This window comes from Nycticebus coucang, chromosome 14, assembly GCF_027406575.1.
Source record: "Nycticebus coucang isolate mNycCou1 chromosome 14, mNycCou1.pri, whole genome shotgun sequence".
In the NCBI taxonomy this organism is placed as follows: Eukaryota; Metazoa; Chordata; class Mammalia; order Primates; family Lorisidae; genus Nycticebus; species Nycticebus coucang.
In genome coordinates this window covers 8654298-8673626 of record NC_069793.1, presented here as the reverse complement: position 1 = coordinate 8673626, position 19329 = coordinate 8654298, and the positions used below count along the sequence as shown (strand labels likewise).

At 50.5% G+C, this 19329-nt stretch overlaps 1 protein-coding gene and 1 pseudogene across 4 annotated transcripts; one reads left to right on the top strand and one right to left on the bottom strand.

Moving 5' to 3' along the window:
* Positions 1-21: 21 nt before the first annotated feature.
* Positions 22-12339, bottom strand: PPP2R5B (protein phosphatase 2 regulatory subunit B'beta). Of its 4 annotated transcripts, none has more exons than XM_053560995.1 (14): positions 11945-12339; positions 11073-11524; positions 10228-10424; positions 9140-9241; positions 8899-8991; positions 8643-8773; positions 5354-5413; positions 5145-5253; positions 4045-4098; positions 3922-3972; positions 3663-3782; positions 1627-1754; positions 1264-1365; positions 22-806 (listed from the first exon to the last, which is right to left on the bottom strand). In XM_053560995.1, the coding sequence occupies exons 2-14, from the start codon at positions 11269-11271 to the stop codon at positions 659-661; spliced, it is 1494 nt and encodes a 497-aa protein (XP_053416970.1). In that variant the 5' UTR covers positions 11272-11524; positions 11945-12339; the 3' UTR covers positions 22-658. The 4 variants fall into 4 exon arrangements, with proteins under 4 accessions (XP_053416970.1, XP_053416967.1, XP_053416968.1 ...); XM_053560994.1 differs by adding an exon at positions 931-1013 and having other exon boundaries at positions 679-806; positions 3922-4098; XM_053560992.1 differs by having other exon boundaries at positions 3922-4098.
* Positions 12340-13346: 1007 nt separating this feature from the next.
* Positions 13347-16635, top strand: LOC128564914 (nucleophosmin-like; annotated as a pseudogene).
* The last annotated feature ends 2694 nt before the right edge of the window (positions 16636-19329 follow it).

Below are 19329 nucleotides of genomic sequence, written 5' to 3'. Positions count from 1 at the left end.
ATAAAGCAAGCAGTTTTTTAGTTTCTCTCTTTTTATTAAGTCCACCCCCCAGCCAGGGGAAGGGGGATAGACCATTATTACTGTGACTCTTATCCCAGGACACTGTGAATCTTTTTTTGCCTGTGCCCTCACCCCTCCCCCTGCCCAATAAATAAAAAGGGGACCAGGAAGTATAGGGCAAAGGAGGGGAGGGAAGGAGAATGCCCCAGGCCCAGGACAATATTTGTGTTGAGGGTGAGCTGGGCGAGAATAAATAGACCATGGACTCCATGGTGGGGATAAGGAAGGACCTCGAGCGGGCCCGAGGCAAGGGCAGGTGAAGCACTGAGTGTCCTTGCCCTAGGCTGGGAGCAGGGGCTAGGAGCCTGCCTGCAGCCTGGAGTCCAGCTTTGCAGGGTAGGGAAAGATCCCTGATGGCAGCTTTCTGATCAAGCTTGCCCTGATCAAGTCCTGCCACAAAGGCCTGAGAGTTCTGTTGCCAAGACCACCATCTTCTTTCCTTGTCTCCCCCCAGTGAAAGCTAGGCTGGGCAGGGAGTCCTCAGAGTCCACTCTGGTAAGGCCTGCAGGAGGTGTGTGTCTCTCTGGGCCCCTGGACAGGTGAAGGGATGGAGGGACTGGCGGCTCTGGGTTTAGCTTCTCCCTTTCCAGGTGGCTTTCTAGCTCTGACCCCCACTGGTGGCCACCTGGGGTGTAAGCCGCTGGATGGGGGCCTCCCTGGCCCCCTGAGTTCCCTGTAGTCGGCGTAGCCGCAGCTCCTCCAGACCTTGCCACAGCTCCTGGCGCTCCTGGGCCTTCTGCTGCTCCCTGGGGACAAAAAATGAGGCAGTTCCCTACCTGGGCACCCCCATAGTCCAACCATTGTCACAACCACTGCCTATAGAGGGAGGGCACAGAACCATTTTCTGTTCTGTGACTCAGTAAGAATCACCTGCTTAGGGAAGGGAGCTCAGCAACTCATCCCAGCCTGCAGTCATGGAGAAGATCAATGAGCCTGGCTCTGAGTGGCCCTGGCTGAAGGGTAGGAAGCTACAGGGAGCCAGAACAGGTCAACACTTGAAAGAACTATCCTACCCAGAAGGATGACTAGAGGATGCAGTGAGCAGCCAGGCACAGGATGGCCCAGCACTTGGCAGGAACATGGAGAGGCTTTCAGCACCTAAGCAGACGGGGTTTGGGGTAGTCCTTTAGGGTTCCGGCTACAAGGTTCTGATTCCTTCCTGCTCTTCTCCCTCTCCCCAACACCTAGCCCATGAAAACTCACTGCTGCTTTTCCAGCTTGTAGGAGGCTGTGAGTTCATCAAACAGCTTTCCATTCATCTCCATGAACGTCTTGAGCACATTGTAGATCAGAGATACGATGGTTCTTGGTAGGGTCAAGGGGAGGGAGTTGAGAAGATGAAAAAAAATTCAATTTGGCCCCACCTTTCTGCCTATCTCTGTCCCTCAAACACAGCATGTAGCCCTGAAGACCATAAGCACTACCAACTTCTCTGTCCTTTCACCACCTCCTTGGCCATCTTCTGATGCTTTCTGTGATCCTCTCAGCTAGGAGTAGCCCCAAGGTCTGGATAGACTGGCCCAGGTCCCAGTTTCTGTGTGTTTAAGTCAAGGGCTGGAGACTCACTGATTCCAGTGCTCCTTGGAGACTTGGTAGAGGGTCCCAAACACAGCAGGCAGCACAGTGTGGCAGTTGTCCTCAATGAGGCTCAGGATATACTCATTGTTCCAGAAATACAGAGCCCGCTCTGCAACCTGGGGTAGACAAGATAGCAAAGTGAGAGCCTGGCAGTGGCTTCTTGTGAGTGTGCAAGGTCTAGTGTCCATCCCTACCCCCAAACCTAGGCCCCCTGATGCCCATACACCCTACCCTCAGGGGTCATCTACCCACTGGAGGAATCAATGTGATGAAGAGAAAAGGATTTGGATTCCACTGGATTTGGAGTCTAATGCTCAGGGGCAAATTGAGTGAGACCCATGTGATCATGGATGAGGCATTTCACCACTCAGCCTCAGCTTTTTCTCATCTGTTAAAGAGGCTAATAATACCTACCTCCATAGAACTATTGTAAAAATCAAATAAGATACCAGGTTTTAGGGTGTTATTTTTTTTTCTTAATTTTACTTATTTATGTGTTCTTGGAGACGAAGTCTCATTTTGTTGCTCTCGGTAGAGTGCCGTGACATCATAGCTCGCAACAACCTCAAACTCTTGGACTCAAGCGATTCTCTTGCCTCAGCCTCTTGAGTAGCTAAGACTACAGGTGCCTGCCACAATGCCCAGCTATTTTTTAGAGATGAGATCTCACTCTGGCTCAGGCTGGTCTCAAACTTGTGAGCTTTGGCAATCCACCTGCCTTGGCCTCCCACAGTGCTTGGATTATAGGCGTGAGCCACCGTGCCTGGCCCTTACTTATTTTTTGAGACAGAGTCTCACTTTTTTGCCCTGGGTAGAGTGCCATGGCGTCATGGCTTACAGCAACCTCAAACTCTTGCGCTCTAGTGATCCTCTTGCCTCAGATTCCTAAGTAGCTAGGACTACTCAGTAGGCACCCCCCACAATGCCCGGCTAGTTTTTCTATTTTTAGCAGAGATGGGGTATCACTGTTGCTCAGGCTGGTCTCACTCACTCAAGGGATTACAAGCATGAGCCACCACACCCAGACATTTTTGCTTTTTTCAGATGGAAAGAAGTAAAATGTTTATTTTTCTCTTTTTTGAGACAGAGTCTCATTTTGTCCCCCTCAGTAGAGTGCAGTGGCATCATAGCTCACAGCAACCTCAAACTCTTAGGCTCAGCCTCCCAAGTATCAGGGACTACAGGGTTCCACCACAACGCTTGGCTATTTTTAGAGATAGGGTCTCACTCTAGCTCAGACTGGTCTCGACCTTGTGAGCTCAGGCAATCCATCCGCCTCAGCCTCCCAGAGTGCTAAGATTATAAGCGTGAACCACCTTGCCCAGACTAAAAAGTTTATTTTTCTTTCAGAGGAGGGGGAAAAAAGGTTTTAGCACATGAAGGAAAACCAGACTTGAAAAGATGTTTAATAGGGCGGCGCCTGTGGCTCAAAGGAGTAGGGCACTGGCCCCATATACCGGAGGTGGCGGGTTCAAACCCAGCCCTGGCCAAAAACTGCAAAAAAAAAAAAGAAAAGAAAAGAAAGAAAGAAAAGATGTTTAATAAACTGTACCAGAGTGACTGCAAGGAAGAATTGACTCCAGGAGGGCTCATAAGAATAGGGGAAGTCTGTGCACATATGCAAGAGAACATGAGTGACAGGTAGCTAGGATGGTGAGAGACCGGCTGGGTCCTAAAGTGGATCTGATGAAATGTAAGGCCACTAAGAAAAGGGTAAGTGCTCCTACTCTGGAGCACACTTCAGTTTACCAAACATGTTTATACTTGTGATTTCTTCAATCCTCATCCCATCTGTGAAGAAATTGTTGTTGGCTCATTTTATAGATGAGGAACCTTAATCAAAACTAGAGTGGTAAAGGGATTTGCCCAAGGCCTCTCAGCTTGACTCTAGGCTTCTGGGCTCTAAATCCAACATCTCCCTTTTATCAGACCCAGGACTAGACAAGAAACTGAGGGGAGAGGGAGTTGTGTTAGGTCAACTGGCCACCCTTCCCAGGCCATACCCCACCTGCCCAGCCTCATACCTGGAAATGGGGACTGGAAACACAGCGAGCCACCTGCTTAAAGAGAGGCTCCTGGATCTTCACAAACTGGGAAGGCTCAATGACATCAAGAATCTCTTCCATCTCTCCCAGAAACATCACCTGGGTGGGTAGAGGAAGGAAGCAGGGACAGGACAGCAGCTCGCATCTCTTCCCAACACACACACACACCTACTCCTGACTGCCTCTGGAAGCCGAGCCCTCCCAACCTCCCTCTAGTAGGCATCAAAGCCCTTCATACCTCCTTCTGGGTGCAGGTTTTTGGCCAGTACTTGAGCAGCCCCCGGATCACCTGTGGGGGTTGAGGTAGAAAGGATTTAGACCTGCAGAGGTAAGGGGCCCGCCTTCCCCCAGAGATACTCACATGCTCTGTCAAGGTGGCATCCTTCTCCAGGAACTGCACTACACAGTATGCCAGCTGTGAGGGGTGAGGGGTGGAAAGAAGGAAGACGGGTCAGGAAGGAACCAGTGCCAAGGACTGGCTTCCAGGACAGGATGCCAGATGCTGCTCACTTACTACCTCTGACACTTACTCACCAAGCACTACTGCCTGCCTAGGATGTACCAGGCCTCAGACTCCGTGTGTTAGGAATACAATGATTTCACAGGGAAACACTCGGCAAACTCATCCTCATAAATTTTGCAAAAGGTTCCATAATAGAGGCAGCGCCTGTGGCTCAGTGGGTAGGCACTGGCCCCATATACAGAGGATGGCAGGTTCAAACCTGGCCCCAGCCAAATTGCAACAAAAAATAGCCGGGCATTGTGGCAGGCGCCTGTAGTCCCAGCTACTCAGGAGGCTGAGGCAAGAGAATCACCTAAGCCCAGGAGTTGGAGACTGCTGTGAGCTGTAACACCATGGTACTCTACAGAGGGTGATAAAGTGAGACTCTGTCTCTACTACAAAAGAAAAAAAAAGGGTTCCATAATAGAATTCTGTATCAAAATCTTTGGGAATATAGAAGGGGGAGGGAGTAACTCTGCCTAGGTGGGATGGAGGTAGACAGCAAAGGGCCCGGGGAAGCTTTACAGCTATGTCTGAGGTCAGCCTTAAAGGGCTAGTGGGAATTCTCTAAGGTAGATGGAACAGAATTATAAAGTGGGATAGGATCCCATGATAGGATCTCCAGGTCCCCATGGCTGCCCTGTCTCTATCAGAGAGTCCTTGGGCAGTGCCTGTGCCTCAGTGGGGCACCAGCCCCATATACCGAGGGTGGCGGGTTCAAACCCAGCCCTGGCCAAACTGCAACAACAACAACAACAACAACAACAAAAATAGCTGGGTGTTCTGGCGGGCGCCTATAGTCCTAGCTGAGGCAAGAGAATCACCTAAGCCCAAGAGCTGGAGGTTGCTGTGAGCTGTGACACCACAGCACTCTACCGAGGGCAATAAAGTGAGACTCTATCTCTAAAAAAAATAAATAAAAGTAAAGAAAGTCCTGCTGTACCAGGGCTGGGCCCCACCTGGGCATGAAAGACAGACAGCGACTTGACGGAATGCAGGGGAATCAGGACGCGAACCAGGAACTGCTTGTGCTCAGTCTTCAAGGGCAGTGCAAAGCCATTGATGATGCTGAGGATTGGCAGAAGAGAGGAAGAGGGCTCAGATGACCCAGCCCCAGTCCCTCCTTCCAGAATCCTAAGCTCCAGCTGAGAGGCCCAGGGAGAATCACCTTCCTAAGATCTCCAGCAACTCAGCCACGCCATTGAAGTGCTCGAATTCATAGATGAACCTGCAAGAGGAAGTGAAGAACAGGAGTGCTCAGAGCAACTGGCGTAGGCCCAGCCCCCTTTAGGCAGCTTGCCTACTTGCCACCTCACCACACTGCACGCTTATCCAACTCTTTCCCAACCCAGAGCCCATGGTCCCTTCCCAATTTCCCACTCACACCTCTTAAACACCCTTCTCAGCCCAGCCACATTTGCCAGAATCCCACCTCAACTCTCTCTGCTGCAAAGTATTCCAGCTCATCTCTTCCTCCCCCAGACCCTAACCCTCATTACTTGATCCCCATCCAGCCTGCAGGGCTATGTCCTTCACCCCGTTCCAGTCAACCAAAGGAATGACAAATACTTAGAGCATTTACTCTATGCCATATAATTCTCAAATAATCAGCTGGGTGCCATACTCAGTGGTTAGGGCGCCAACCACATGCTCCAGGGTTGGTGGGTTCAAACCCAACCTGGGCCTGCTAAACATAAAAAAATAGCTGGGCTTTGTGTCGGGCGCCTGTAGTCCCAGCTACTAGGAGGCTGAAGCAAGAGAATCACTTGAGCTCAGGAGTTTGAGGTTGCTGTGAGCTATGATGCCACAGCACTCTTCTGAGGGTGACAAACTGAGACTCTATCTCAATTAAAAAAAAAAAAAAGTCTCAAATTATCCCAGGCGGCAGGGCTTGCCAAATCCATTATACCAACAAAGAAATCAAGACTCAGCAGCTAATAACCAGGGAACCTAATGGACTCCAAGCTCCTGGAGGACTGAGTTCATGTCTTGCCCATCCTGCAGCTACTAACACTAAGATCTAATGCAGTGGTTCTCAACCTTCCTAATGCCTCCTAATGCTGCAACCCTTTAAAACAGTTCCTCGTGTTGTGGTGACCCCCAACCATAAAATTATTTTCGTTGCTACTTCATAACTGTAATTTTACTACTATTATGAATCGTAATGTAAATATCTGATATGCACGATGTATTTTCATGGTTACAAAGGGGTCGCGACCCACAGGTTAAGAACCCCTGATCTAATGTTTCAGAGTCCCAGCCTAAGTCTAGGAGCTAAATCAAATGCTTTGGCGGCAATACTTCATTTCACCTTGACGCTATCTCCTGAGTTAGTACTGGTAGCATACCACGAGGAAACTAGGACCGGGATTGGTGGCTCATGCCTATAACTAGCACTCTGGGGCAGCCCCATATACCGAGGGTAGAGGTTCAAACCCGGCCCCAGCCAAACAGCAACAAAAAAAAAGCCGGGCGTTGTGGCGGGCGCCTGTGGTCCCAGCTGCTCGGGAGGCTGAGGCAAGAGAATCGCCTAATGGGTGGCGCCTGTGGCTCAAGGAGTAGGGCGCCAGTCCCATATGCCAGAGGTGGCAGGTTCAAACCCAGCCCAGGCCAAAAAAACACAAAAAAAAAAAAAAAAAGAGAGAGAATCACCTAAGCCCAGGAGTTGGAGGTTGCTGTGAGCTGTGTGACACCAGGGCACTCTACCGAAGGTGATAAAGTAAGACTCTGTCTCTACCCAAAAAAAAAAAAAAAAATACTAGCACTCTGGAAGGCCGAGGCAGGTGGATTGCTTGAGCTTAGGAGTTTGAGACTAGCATGAGCAAAAGTGAGACCCTGTCTCTATTAAAAATAGAAAACCTGGGCAGCGCCTGTGGCTCAAAGGAGTAGAGTGCTGGCCCATATGCTGGAGGTGGCAGGTTCAAACCCAGCCCCAGCCAAAAAAAAAAAAACAAAACCGTAAAAATAGAAAAACTGAGGCAAGAGAAGTGCTTAAGGGCAGTGCCCGTAGTTCAGGGGGTAGGGCACTGGCCACATACACCTAGGCTGATGGGTTTGAACCCAGCCTGAGCCAGCTAAAACAATGACAACTGCAACAACAACAACAATAACAAATAGGCGACTATTATAACGGGAGCCTGTAGTCCCAGCTACTCGGGAGGCTGAGGCAAGAGAATCGCCTAAGCCCAAGAGTTTGAGGTTGCTGTGAGCTGTGATGCCACAGCACCCTACCCAGTGCGACAGCTTGAGACTATCTCAAAAAAAAGAAAAAAAGGGCAGTGCCTGTGGCTCAGTGAGTGCAGCTTGGGTCCCATATACTGAGGTGGCAGGTCCAAACCCGGCCCCCGCCAAACTGCAACAAAAAAATAGCCAGGTGTTGTGGTAGGTAGGCTCCTACCTCCTCAGCTACTCAGGAGGCTGAGGCAAGAGACTCATCTAAGCCCAGGAGTTGGAGGTTGCTATGTGCTGTGTGATGTCCCGGCACTCTACAGAAGGCGTTAAAGAGAGACTTGTCTCTAAGAAAAAAAAAATGGCTGGGTGTGGTGGCTCACGCCTGTATAGTCCCAGCACTGTGGGAGGCTAAGGTGGGTGGATTGCCTGAGCTCAGAGGTTCGAGACCAGTATGAGCAGGAGTGAGCCAGAGTGAAATCCCGTCTCTACCAACAACAAAAATAAATTAATTAAAAAAAAAAAAGAAAGCCAGGCATTGTGACGGGCATCTGTAATTCCAGCTACTTGGGAGGCAAAGGTAAAGAGAATCGCTAAAGGAAGAAAAGAAAAAAAAACTTCAAACGAAGAAGAATGAACAAGCAAGCTGAAATTGAAAGCAAAAATAAAAAAGAAAATTTTTTAAATTTAAAATTAAAAAAAATAATAATAAAAGAGGATCACTTCAGCTCAAGAGTTGGAGGTTCCTATGACCTATAACACCACGACACTCTATCCAGGGTGACAGCTTGAGATTTTGTCTCAACAAAAATAAAGAAAGAAAGAAAAAGAAAACTAGGATATAGTGTAAGTAATTTGCTCCTGTCTACCCAAATATTGGAACCAAACTCAAAGGCAGGCCATCTACTTCCACAGCCATGGTCTCAACTACAAGGCCATGTGAGCCCCAGAGGCCCAGTGGGCACCGGTGCTCAATAAATATTTGCAGAACAAATCTCTCTTTGGTCAGAAGATTTAGGCCCTAAGTCATAGGCTCCCTAGACTGACCTAGTCTCTGCAAACCACTTCATCTCTCTTGGCCTCAATTTTCTCAACTGTAAAATGGAAATAAATACCCACTCTCTGCTGACATCATAGGCTTTGGATAATCAATACTATGTAATATGTTACCAAGAAAGAACGTGGTAAACCAGAGCTCCACAAAGGCTCCTGGGAGCCTTTGCCTCAGTCTTCTCCACAACAGCTTTCTCTCCCCCCAGGTCCCTGCTGGGCAGGCAGCAGCCACTCACCGGAGGAAGATGTGATTGCACTGTTTGCGGATATAGGCCCGGAGACCCAGGAACTTGCCATAGACCCGGTGCAGGATAGTCTTGAGGTACTCACGCTCCCTGGGGTCCTCACTATCAAATAGCTCCAGAAGCTGTAGGACCCAGGGCCAGGGGTCAGGTAAAAGGTCAATCCCAGATTGTTTCCATCCTATCCCAAGCCCCTCTGGGAGCCTGCCCCTGCCTTATATTACCACCCAGCCTGGGCTCCCCACTTCACCATCAGGACAAACTTTTGATCCACATATCTCTTGGCCACAGAGGGCTGGAAGTCTGGGCTCTCCAAGAAACGCAGAAAAAACTCATATACGAGCTAGGGGAGGAGGACAAACAAAAAGATGAGTTCAGTAACAGCCTTATCCAATATCCCACCCTCTGGCCCTCATCCAACAGTCTAGGGGCTAAGGAGACCTTCCCCCTTCTCAGATCTCTTCGAAAGCATGGCTCTCCAACCATCAGACCTGCAGATGTGGCCATGAAGGTTCAAGGTTGGGCTCATCCTCTTCAGGGTCAAATTCAGGGTTCTCGCTGGGTGGCAGAGTCCGGAAGATATTCACTGAGATCTGAGGAGCAGAGTTAGCATTCTTTAAGGAAGAGCCCTTAGGACATCAGCGACATGCTTTGGGGCTGGTGGGTTTGAACCTGGCCCGGGCATGCTAAACAAACATAAAAAATAGGTGGGCAGGCTCGGCCCCCATAGCACAGTGTTACAGCACCAGCCACATACACCGAGGTTGGCGGGTTCGAACCTGGCCTGGGCCAGCTAAACAACAATGACAACCACAACAAAAAATAGCCAGGCATTGTGGCGGGCACCTGTAGTCCCAGCTACTAGGGAGGCTGAGGCAAGATAATCACTTGAGCCCAAGAGTTTGAGGTTGCTGTGAGCTATGATGCCACAGCACTCTACTAAGGGTAACAAAGTGAGACTCTGTCTCAATTTAAAAAAAGGAAGAGCCCTTAAAGGCAGAAGCCAGGGAATCCCTCATTCAAAGTTCTAATGAATCAACCTCAGCACCTGCCCCAGCAAGCAATTCATTTCCTGGTCCATCATCCCTGACACCTAGTTTGTGCTAGCCCTGGGCCAAGGGCTGGGGACCCAAGGATAGTAGACAAGACTATTCCTGCCTTCTAGGTAGGTACAATCCAGTGGGAAAGACAAGGTCAAAAACAGTGACGTCTACAGGCATTTGGGACAGAAAAAGGGAGATTTCCAGGTTGGGCACTGACAGTGGCTTCCCAGAAGAGGCAGCACCTGAGCCAGGCCACAGACGGTAAGGAGTGTGGGGGAAGGGCATTCCAGGCCTTGGACAAGCATAGGCAAAGGTGTGGAGGTGGGATAGGCCAGAAGGCACTGAGGGGGTACCAGGCAGCAACAAAGCAGAGTGAGGGGTAAGGGATGAGGGGTAGACCTGAGACATGGACCATGAGGCGAAACAGAAGAGTGGAAAGTATAGGGTTATTCTGTGCACAGGAGTCCTGTGGGTGAGTCAGTGGGATTCATGTGCCCCCTAAGCCCTCCCTCCGAGGCTGAGTGCTAGGTGCTTACCATGCGGATGATGTCTGGGTAGACAGGTTCAATGAGGACACCCCGGGTGCTCCCCACACACTCCACCAGCTCATTGAGGGCTGCCCGCTTCACCTCCTTCCCCTTTAGGTCAGCCACACAGTCCAAGAAGTCAAACATCACCCCACATTGGGCCAGCTTCCGGCTCAGCAGCTCATGTAGCTCAGAGGCTGGGACATCTGAGGAGAAAGGGAGGGGGCTGAGTCTGGGCCCCAGCTGCCACAGCTCTGGGCAGAAGTAGACCCTCCTAATCCCTAAGGCCACCTCTGCTGAGCTCTGTGGGATCGCCATTCCTAGGAGTTAGGGGGGGCACCTTCTCTTCCTCCTAATTCAGACTCAGAGAGTTATGATGGCCTGACTACAAAGCGAGATCACAAACCCTGGACATGTGGGCTTTCCACAGGTGCCCCAAACAGCCACTACCTCCTCCACATAGCTGGGACCCTGTTCTAAGAGCCAGAAGTGAGGAGAGGCTCAAAGCCAAGGATCTCTAAGGGGCCCTCTGGCCCAGTGGCCCTATGGCCTCAGGGGAGAGGATAGGGGCCACATGGTGATCACAGGGAGCCACACCAAGCAGCTACTCCAGGACCCCAGCAGCTGGCTAGGCTGATAATAGCCTCCTGGAACCCAGGCTATGGGCCCCACCCTTGGTCCTGGTCTGCCTCCCCCCCCAGGGTGGTGCCACCTTCAGATGCCCCACCTCCAGGGATGATAGGCCAGTCAGGCCATGCGTCAGCAGAGAGGGCTGGGGGTCAGCTGCTTCTTACAACTGGCCTTGCCCCTTCCCTCTGGGGTTCAGGTACCCTGGCAGCCAGCAGCTAGCTCACCTTTGAGCAGGGGCAGTGGCGTAAGTTCTTGCTGGTTACTCTGATAGCGGAACTGAGAAGAGCTGTGAGAGCGCCGGGGACGGGCCCTGCGGAGGGACCGGCGGGAGAAGCCATCCACCTTGTCAGGCGGGGGCACAGGCGACAGCCCTGGGGAGGAGGGGCTTGTGGGGGTGCTCGCAGGGGGCAGCTTCGTCTCCATTGCTGACAGGAGGCAGGTCAAGCTTTCAGAGCCCCTGGGGTTCTCTCTGGGCCTGAAGGATGCTGGATGAGGCTGGGCAGACTAACTTGGGTCCATCATGTTGGAGTGGGGGGGGCCACAACCACAGTCCTGGGCCCCCCCCCAGGGCCTTCAGCAACTGCCCAGTCCTGGGGGGCAGGCAGGGTAGAAAAGAAGTCAGATCAGGCCTCCTTCTTGAGGGTCTAGGAGAGTCCAGTTAGGGTTTTCACCCTGGCTTTTTTGAAAATGAAGTCAGGGCAGAAAGAAAGATAAAGAGCCAGTCAGTTCCTTCAGGAGAGAGAGCCCATGCGGCTGCAGCTAAGTGTCCATGCATGGATCCTAAAACAGGGGTGCAGCCCCCTTCCATCATGGATATGTTCCTCCCTTATCCCAGACTGAAAGGCCCCAGACTCCAAAACCGCTCCCAGAATAGGGCCTATCCACCAAGCCAGCTCCTACTCAGAATGGGAACCCCTTCCTCATCCCTAGCCCTTTACAGAATGAAACCCTGCTCCACTAATGTCTGCCACCGTGGACTCCCCCAAGAACGGAGGCCGCATCCCCATGCCAGCACCCTCCAGCACCTAGCACCTTCCCCCACCTGAGCTCCTCCTTCCTGGTCCCCCAAACCTCATGGGGTGGGGAAAACACTCACTTCTCTGAAATCCAGACTTTAGTCGCCGACCCCCTGAGGCTGCCCGTGGGGCGGGCGCGGCGGTTCAGGGTTCCTTTGCAGCGGTTCCGGTCTGGGCGCTGGGACTGGGCGGCGGCGCTCCTGGGTTCCTTTCCGGGCTCCGGGGGGGCTGGAGCATGCCCCCAGCTCAGTCCCGGGTCGGGGCCGGGCAAATGGCGGGCTCTACGCTGGCCCGGGCAGCAAGCGGACCTCCGCTGAAATCCAGGGACTCCGACCCAGTGCGGTGCAGCGCAGTAGGAACCACGGCTCGGTGCGCACCGGCATCCGCCGCCCAGCAGCTCAGGATGACATCAAGTCACCTCCCCCCCGCCCAGCCCGCACCTCCCCGCGGGCTGGCGGCGGGGGGGTGGGGTGTGTGTGTGTGTGTGTGGCTGCGTCAGGAAGGACCTGGGGCCTCTGGGAGATGTAGTCCCCGCACCCTTTAAAGGGCTCTGCCAGACCAAAGGGGTAAACCCTAGAGGACTCCGGGCAAAGGCTGAAGCTTTTGAAGCCAGAGAGCAGAACTGGATGGGCTTTAGCTGTGACTGGACCCCTGAACTCTGGAAGGGAGACGCTATGGGGAAAGACAAGGACTCAGGAGTTTGCACTAGGAAACCGGGGGTGAGGCTAGAACACTGGCGGGAAAGAGTCCCAGCATGCTATGCCAGGCCCACTGATTTTGTCTTGGGTCATCTATTCCCCAGGTTATCCCCATAGGAACCCCACCGGGCCCCAGGATGACCAGACACTTCAAAACTCCCTTGGAAAACCAGCACTGGACTAGTTAATAGTCTGCAGTGAGTCACTGCCTGCTGGGAGGGGTGTGGTTCACCAGAGTCTGCTGGGAAATGTAGTCCATTCTCAGGCCTGCAGTCCCCCTCCCATCCCTTGCTGTCTATGGTGACATCATGGTCTCAAGTTTAAAGGGCCAGCCCTAGAAAGGCAAAGCAAGAGAACAGGAGTTTGTCTCCAGGAGCTGCCACTCCACTCCAGGCAACCTGGTCTCCTCGAGGATCTCCTGGGTGTCTCTGGGCACTAAGCAGTGCAGGGAGAGGGGAGGAAGGTGTCCTTCAAAATCTTGCTGCTGGGTATCCAAGGCACAGGTGGGATTCCAGGAGTCTGGCATCCTGGCAACAAGTTCCCAGCCTGGGCCCCCTTCCTATGACCCTGAACCCTCAACACCTTTTACTTCCCTGAACTCAACCCCACTGCTGTGAAATCTTAACCCTGGAATTCTGCCTGGATGGAAAACAGTCTATACTGAGCAGCAGGAAAGGGAGATAAAACCGGACAGTGAAGTCGTGGAGGGGATAGATAAAGGAGATAGACTCTGAAAAGATTTTTTTGAGACTCTGTCTCAAAAAAAAAAAAAAAAAAGCTGGAACCAGGGGCCAGGCCTTCACCTCCCAGCTGGCTCCACACACCCCCACCACAGGCCTCCTGAAGGCCAGCACCTTGGTCTCAATGGCCAGGCTGACCATGAAGGGCTGGAGCTTTGTACACAGGAGGTGCTCCATTTGAGGACTGGAGGACTGAATGGTGGAGGAGAGGCATAAGATTTTTGGAAGAAGTTTCCCTGGTGTGATTCCATCCTGCGCAGCTGTTCCTTGGAGCAGTAGTCGTTTATCTCCGTCCGCCTTCTCCCCCACCTAAGCGCATGCCACCACCTCATGGAAGATTCGATGCACATGGACATGAGCCCCTTGAGGCCTCAGAACTATCTTTTTGGTTGTGAACTAAAGGCCAACAAAGATTATCACTTTAAGGTGGATAATGATGAAAATGAGCACCAGTTATCTTTAAGAACGCAGTTTAGGGGCTGGTGCAAAGGATGAGTTGCACATTGTTGAAGCAGAGGCAATGAATTATGAAGGCAGTCCAATTAAAGTAACACTGGCAACTTTGAAAATGTCTGTACAGCCAACGGTTTCTCTTGGGGGCTTTGAAATAATACCACCGGTGGTCTTACGGTTGAAGTGTGGTTCAAGGCCTGTGCATATTAGTGGGCAGCACTTAGTAGCTATGGAAGAAGATGAAGAGGAGGAGGATGTGAAACTCTTAAGTATGTCTGGAAAGTGATCTGCCCCCTGGAAGTGGAAGCAAAGTTCCACAGAAAAAAGTAAAACCTGCTGCTGATGAAGATGATGATGATGATGAAGAAGATGGCAATGATGAGGATTTTGATGATGAGGAAACTGAATAAAAAGCTCCAGTGGAGAAATCTGTGCAAGACACTCCAGCCAAAAATGCACAAAATCAAACCAGAATGGAAAGGATTCAAAACCATCAACACCGAGATCAAAAGGTCAAGAATCCTTCAAAAAACAGGGAAAAACTCCTAAAACACCAAAAGGACCTAGTTCTGCAGAAGACATTAAGGCAAAAATGCAAGCAAGTATAGAAAAAGGTGGGTCTCTTCCCAAAGTGGAAGCCAAGTTCATCAATTATGTGAAGAATTGCTTCCAGATGACTGACCAGGAGGCTATTCAAGATCTCTGGAAGTTGGAATCTCCCTGGTGGCGCCTATGGCTCAAGGAGTAGGGTGCCAGTCCCATATGATGGAGGTGGCAGGTTCAAACCTAGCCCCAGCCAAAAAAAAAAGGAAGATCTCTGGCAGTGGAGGAAGTCTCTTTAAGAAAATAGTTTCGGGCGGCGCCTGTGGCTCAGTTGGTAGGGCGCCAGCCCCATATACCGAGGGTGGCGGGTTCAAACCCGGCCCCGGCCAAACTGCAGCCAAAAAATAGCCGGGCGTTGTGGTGGGCGCCTGTAGTCCCGGCTACTCGGGAAGCTGAGGCAAGAGAATTGCTTAAGCCCAGGAGTTGGAGGTTGCTGTGAGCTGTGTGAGGCCATGGCACTCTACCGAGGGCCATAAAGTGAGACTCTGTCTCTACCAAAAAAAGAAAAAAAAAAGAAAATAGTTTCAACAGGGCGGCGCCTGTGGCTCAGTCGGTAAGGCGCGGCCCCATATACCGAGGGTGGCGGGTTCAAACCCGGCCCCAAACCAGGCCCCAGCTGAACTGCAACCAAAAAAAAAAAAAAAATAGTTTCAACAGTTTGTTAAATTTTTTTTTTTTTTTTTTTGTGGAGACAAGAGTCTCACTTTACGGCCCTCAGTAGAGTGCCATGACGTCACAGGACTCACAGCAACCTCCAGCTCTTGGGCTTACGCGATTCTCCCGCCTCAGCCTCCTGAGCAGCTGGGACCACAGGTGCCCGCCACAATGCCCTGCTATTTTTTTGTTGCATTTTGGCCGGGGCTGGGTTCAAACCCGCCACCCTCCGTATATGGGGCCGGTGCCCTACTCACTGAGCTACAGGTGCTGCCCAAAATTTTCTGTCTTATTTCATTTCTGTAACAGTTGATATCTGGCTGTCCTTTTTATAATGCAGAGTGAGAACTTTCCCTACTATGTTTGATAATTGTTGGTGGAGGAGAGGCATAAGATTTTTGGAAGACGTTTCCCTGTAGTCCCAGCTACCTGGGAGGCTGAGGCAAGAGAATCACGTAAGCCCAAGAGTTTGAAGTTGCTGTGAGCTGTAATGCCACAGTACTCTACCGAGGGCAACATAGTGGGTGAGATGTCTCAAAAAAAAAAAAAAAAAAAAGGAAGAAGAAAACTAAAAACTAAAAAAGCCACCCATTTTTAGTTGTATAATTCAATGATGTTTAGTATGTTCATAGAAGAAATTTCTCTTTTCAGATGCATCCAGATGCTATACTCCTCAGGGCTGCCCCTGAACTACCAGGTGATGTTCCTTTGGCCTTGTACTCTTCCTGGGGATCTCCTCCCTCCAGCTCCACCTAACTTTGAAAGATAAGTTTCTCTTTCTTCTGGAAAGCCCTTCCCTCCATAAAATCTATACCTTCCACCAAGAACCAGGTCAAAAGTCACAGCCCCTAGGCCACCTTCTGTGATCCCTTTCACACCTATGGATATTGACTGAGGGAAATTCCCAGAGGATGGGCCATCCCCTGGGAAAAGGAGAGACTGATTCCTTCAGATTGGAGGCCTAAAACATACTGTTTGCCTGGACTTTCCACCTAATCTAAGCTGTGGAGGCTCCCCAGGAGCCTTCCCTCCCTCATAGAGCCTGGCCCTCCTTTTTTTCTCTCTATGAGGAGGAATCCTTCCCCAGACCTCTTTGCTGGACGAAGATCCATTTGCCTAGTGGAAGTGCCCTAATGCAGTGCCCAGGGCCAGTGTATCTTTTAGGAATGCTGGGCCTAAAGTGGAGCTTGGGACTTTATCCCCACTATACCCTATGGGGTCCCCATCACCACCTTCTGTCTAAAAAGAATACTGTCCCCTTAAGCGACGCCTGTGGCTCAGTGGGTAGGGCGCTGGCCCCAACAAAAAATAGCTGGGTGATGTGGCAGGTGCCTGTAGTCCCAGCTACTCGGGAGGCTGAGGCAAAAAGACTTGCTTAAGCCCAAGAGTTGGAGGTTGCTGTGAGTGACGCCAACGGCACTCTACTGAGGGCAACAAAATGAGACTCTGTCTCAAAAAAAAAAAATTAAAAAGAATACTGTCCCATCTACCTTGTCAGTATTCTTTATTTACTTCTTCAGCTCTTACTGGAAGGCTTACACTAAGTTGCAGAATGACTGTCTTTGGAGTTGGTTTTCTATGGAGTTTGTGGTGAACTGTTTGGAGAAAATGGTAGTGTTTCCATCCCCAGTACTATCGATCTTCTGCTATGGCTCAGGCATAGACACGAACTCTTAAGAGACAGATGTGCCAGCCATGAAAGTTATAAGAAACAGATGTGCTTACAGCCTGTTACTGGAGTCCACCTCAGTGGAGAAACAGACTCAGGAAGCAGCTCTCTTGGAGGGGCACTGAGGGCTTAGATATAGGGATTGACCCCGTCAGTGTCCCCAGCCTTTGCACTTGGTACGTCCCATTCTCACAGCAGGGTGGTCCCTCCCTTCTCTATTTTTTTTTTTTTTTTTTTTTGCTTTTTGGCCGGGGCTAGGTTTGAACGAACCCCCCACCTCCGGCATATGGGACTGGCGCCCTACTCCTTGAGCCACAGGCGCCGCCAGGTCCCTCCTTTCCCGATTGCACACAAGGACAACTGTTCCTGGACTCTAGGAGAATGCATCCTTTTATTCCCACTGCCTTTGGAAGAAGTGGTGCTTTTTCTTTTTTCCGAGACAGAGTCTCACTATGTCGCCCTGGGTAGAGTGCTGTGGTGTCACAGCTCACAGCAACCTCAAACTCCTGGGCTTAAGCAATTCTCTTACTTCAGCCTCCCAAGTACCTGGGACTACCGGCAGGCACCCACCACAACGCCCAGCTATTTTTTGGTTGTAGTTGTCATTGTTGTTTGGCAGCACAGGCTGGATAACAACCAACCAGCTCCAGTGTATGTGGCTAGCCCCCTAGCCGCTGAGCCACAAGTACTGAGCAGAAGTGGTGCTTTTACATTGACTTGCTCCACAGTGTGTCCATCACCTCAGTTTCATCTCCTGTAAAAATGGAGGCATAATAGTGCTTCCCTCATGAACCTATGGTGAAGAGCAGAGCAGATGAGATAATGCATTTAGAGTAACAAGCCCATCTATTATTTTTTTCTTTTTTTTTTTTTTTTTTTGCGGTTTTTGGCCAGGGCTGGGTTTGAACCCATCACCTCCAGCATATGGGGCCAGCGCCCTACTCCTTGAGCCACGGGCACTGCCCCAACCCATCTATTATCATTATTATTATTAATTTAATAAACAGCTGATGTGCACAGACTATTCTTGGCCTGTCTTGAAGGACAGGCAGATCTCTTGGTTCATTCCACAAGCAATTTCTGAATGGCCATCACATCAGCCTGCCTCAGTGAATGGGGCCTTCCCAGTGATTCCTGAATTCTCTCGGAGGTTGCTGCTCTGTGTCTTCCAGGTAATGAGCTATCCCCGCCTACTAACCTGACCCCAGGTAATTGGGATTAAAACTGAATCTTGTGAGAGGATCAGTGACTTGCCTGAGGCTGGGTCTAGAATCCAGGTCCCTGTTCCCTGGGCTAGGGTGGTGGTTCTTGCTACAGGCTTACTTTTGGCATTAGATTGGCAAGAGTCCAACTCCCTAGTGAGACTGACACAGAACCGTAATTACCAATGGATATCCCTGAACTCGCACATTATGTAAGAGGTTCTGTGTGGCCAACCCTGTAGAGCAGACCTCAGGACACGTTTTTTGTAAAGGTCCAGAAAATAAATATTTTAGGCTTGAGTACTGTCTCAAGTACTCCACTTGGCCACTGTAGGAAGAAAACAACCCTAGATAGTACTTAAGCCAATAAGCATGGTTGTGTTCCACTGAAACTTTTATTTCTAAACACTGAAATGTGAACTTCATACAACTTTCACAGGTGTGATTTTTTTATCAACCATTAAAAAATGTAAAAGCTGGTGGCGCCTGTAGCTCAGTGGGTAGAGCACGGGCCACATACACGTAGGCTGGCAGGTTTGAACCCGGCCCGGGCCAGCTAAAACAACCATGACAACTGCCACAAAAATATAGCCAGGTGTGGTGGGCGCCTGTAGTCCCAGCTACCTGGGAGGCTGAGGCAAGAGAATCGCTTAAACCCAAGAGTTTGAGTTTGCTGTGAGCTGTGAGGGCGTGGCACTCTACCCAGGGTGACAGCTTGAGACTCTGTCTCAAAAAATAAATAAAAATAAAAACCTATTTTTAGTTCACAAGCTGTACAAAAACAATGGACTTCTGCTCAGCTCAGCTCGGTTTAAGGGAAGTAGAATCCATTCTTTGATTTTAGGAGTAGAGATTGGAAAAAGATAGGAAAAGCTATTATTATTACAAAGGGAGCCTGAGGCCTTACCAACAGCAGAGAGAAGGGAGGGTCAGTTAATCTAGGCTGGGCACTTCTAGGTGAGGCGCGGGAAAAAACCCTTCCCGGTGAGGGACTTAGCAAATTTTATAAACCAGTTTTCTTACCTGTAAGTGACAATAATCCCTGCCTCCAAGAATTGTTAAAAGGTTAGAGTGAGATAAAGGATGGTAAACCGTTTTGTAAAATGCAAAAGTTTATACACCGAAATGTTTCCACAGATGCTTACACTGACTTTGTTACTGAGAAACCTACGTACAAACTTTGACGGGACACTGCCCCTTTAAATCCTCTCCAACCACTTAAAGTAGTAGGACGAGTCCGTACATGCGCAATCCTTCCCGGGACTGGCCCTCCAGCAACAGCCTTCCCAGAATCTGTAGGAGACAGGTTGAAGGTCCGCCCACACGGAAGTTGTACGCAAGCGTAAATCATGATTGAGAGCACTATATCGTGCAAAGAGTACAGTCCCTTTTTCGCGCCCAAAGGCTCCGCCCCTACAGCCAATCAGTAGGTCTCGCCCTTTGCAA

What these genes read in the sequence shown, in the direction of transcription:
- PPP2R5B (XM_053560992.1), bottom strand. Translation starts at nt 11,271, where the DNA reads ATGGAGACGAAGCTGCCCCCTGCGAGCACCCCCACAAGCCCCTCCTCC. An exon ending in CTTCATGGCCACATCTGCAG is followed by an intron (nt 8,992 to 9,139) that starts GTCTGATGGTTG and finishes CTCCTCCCCTAG; the next exon opens with CTCGTATATGAGTTTTTTCT. An exon ending in TACAAGCTGGAAAAGCAGCA is followed by an intron (nt 807 to 1,263) that starts GTGAGTTTTCAT and finishes TTTTGTCCCCAG; the next exon opens with GGAGCAGCAGAAGGCCCAGG.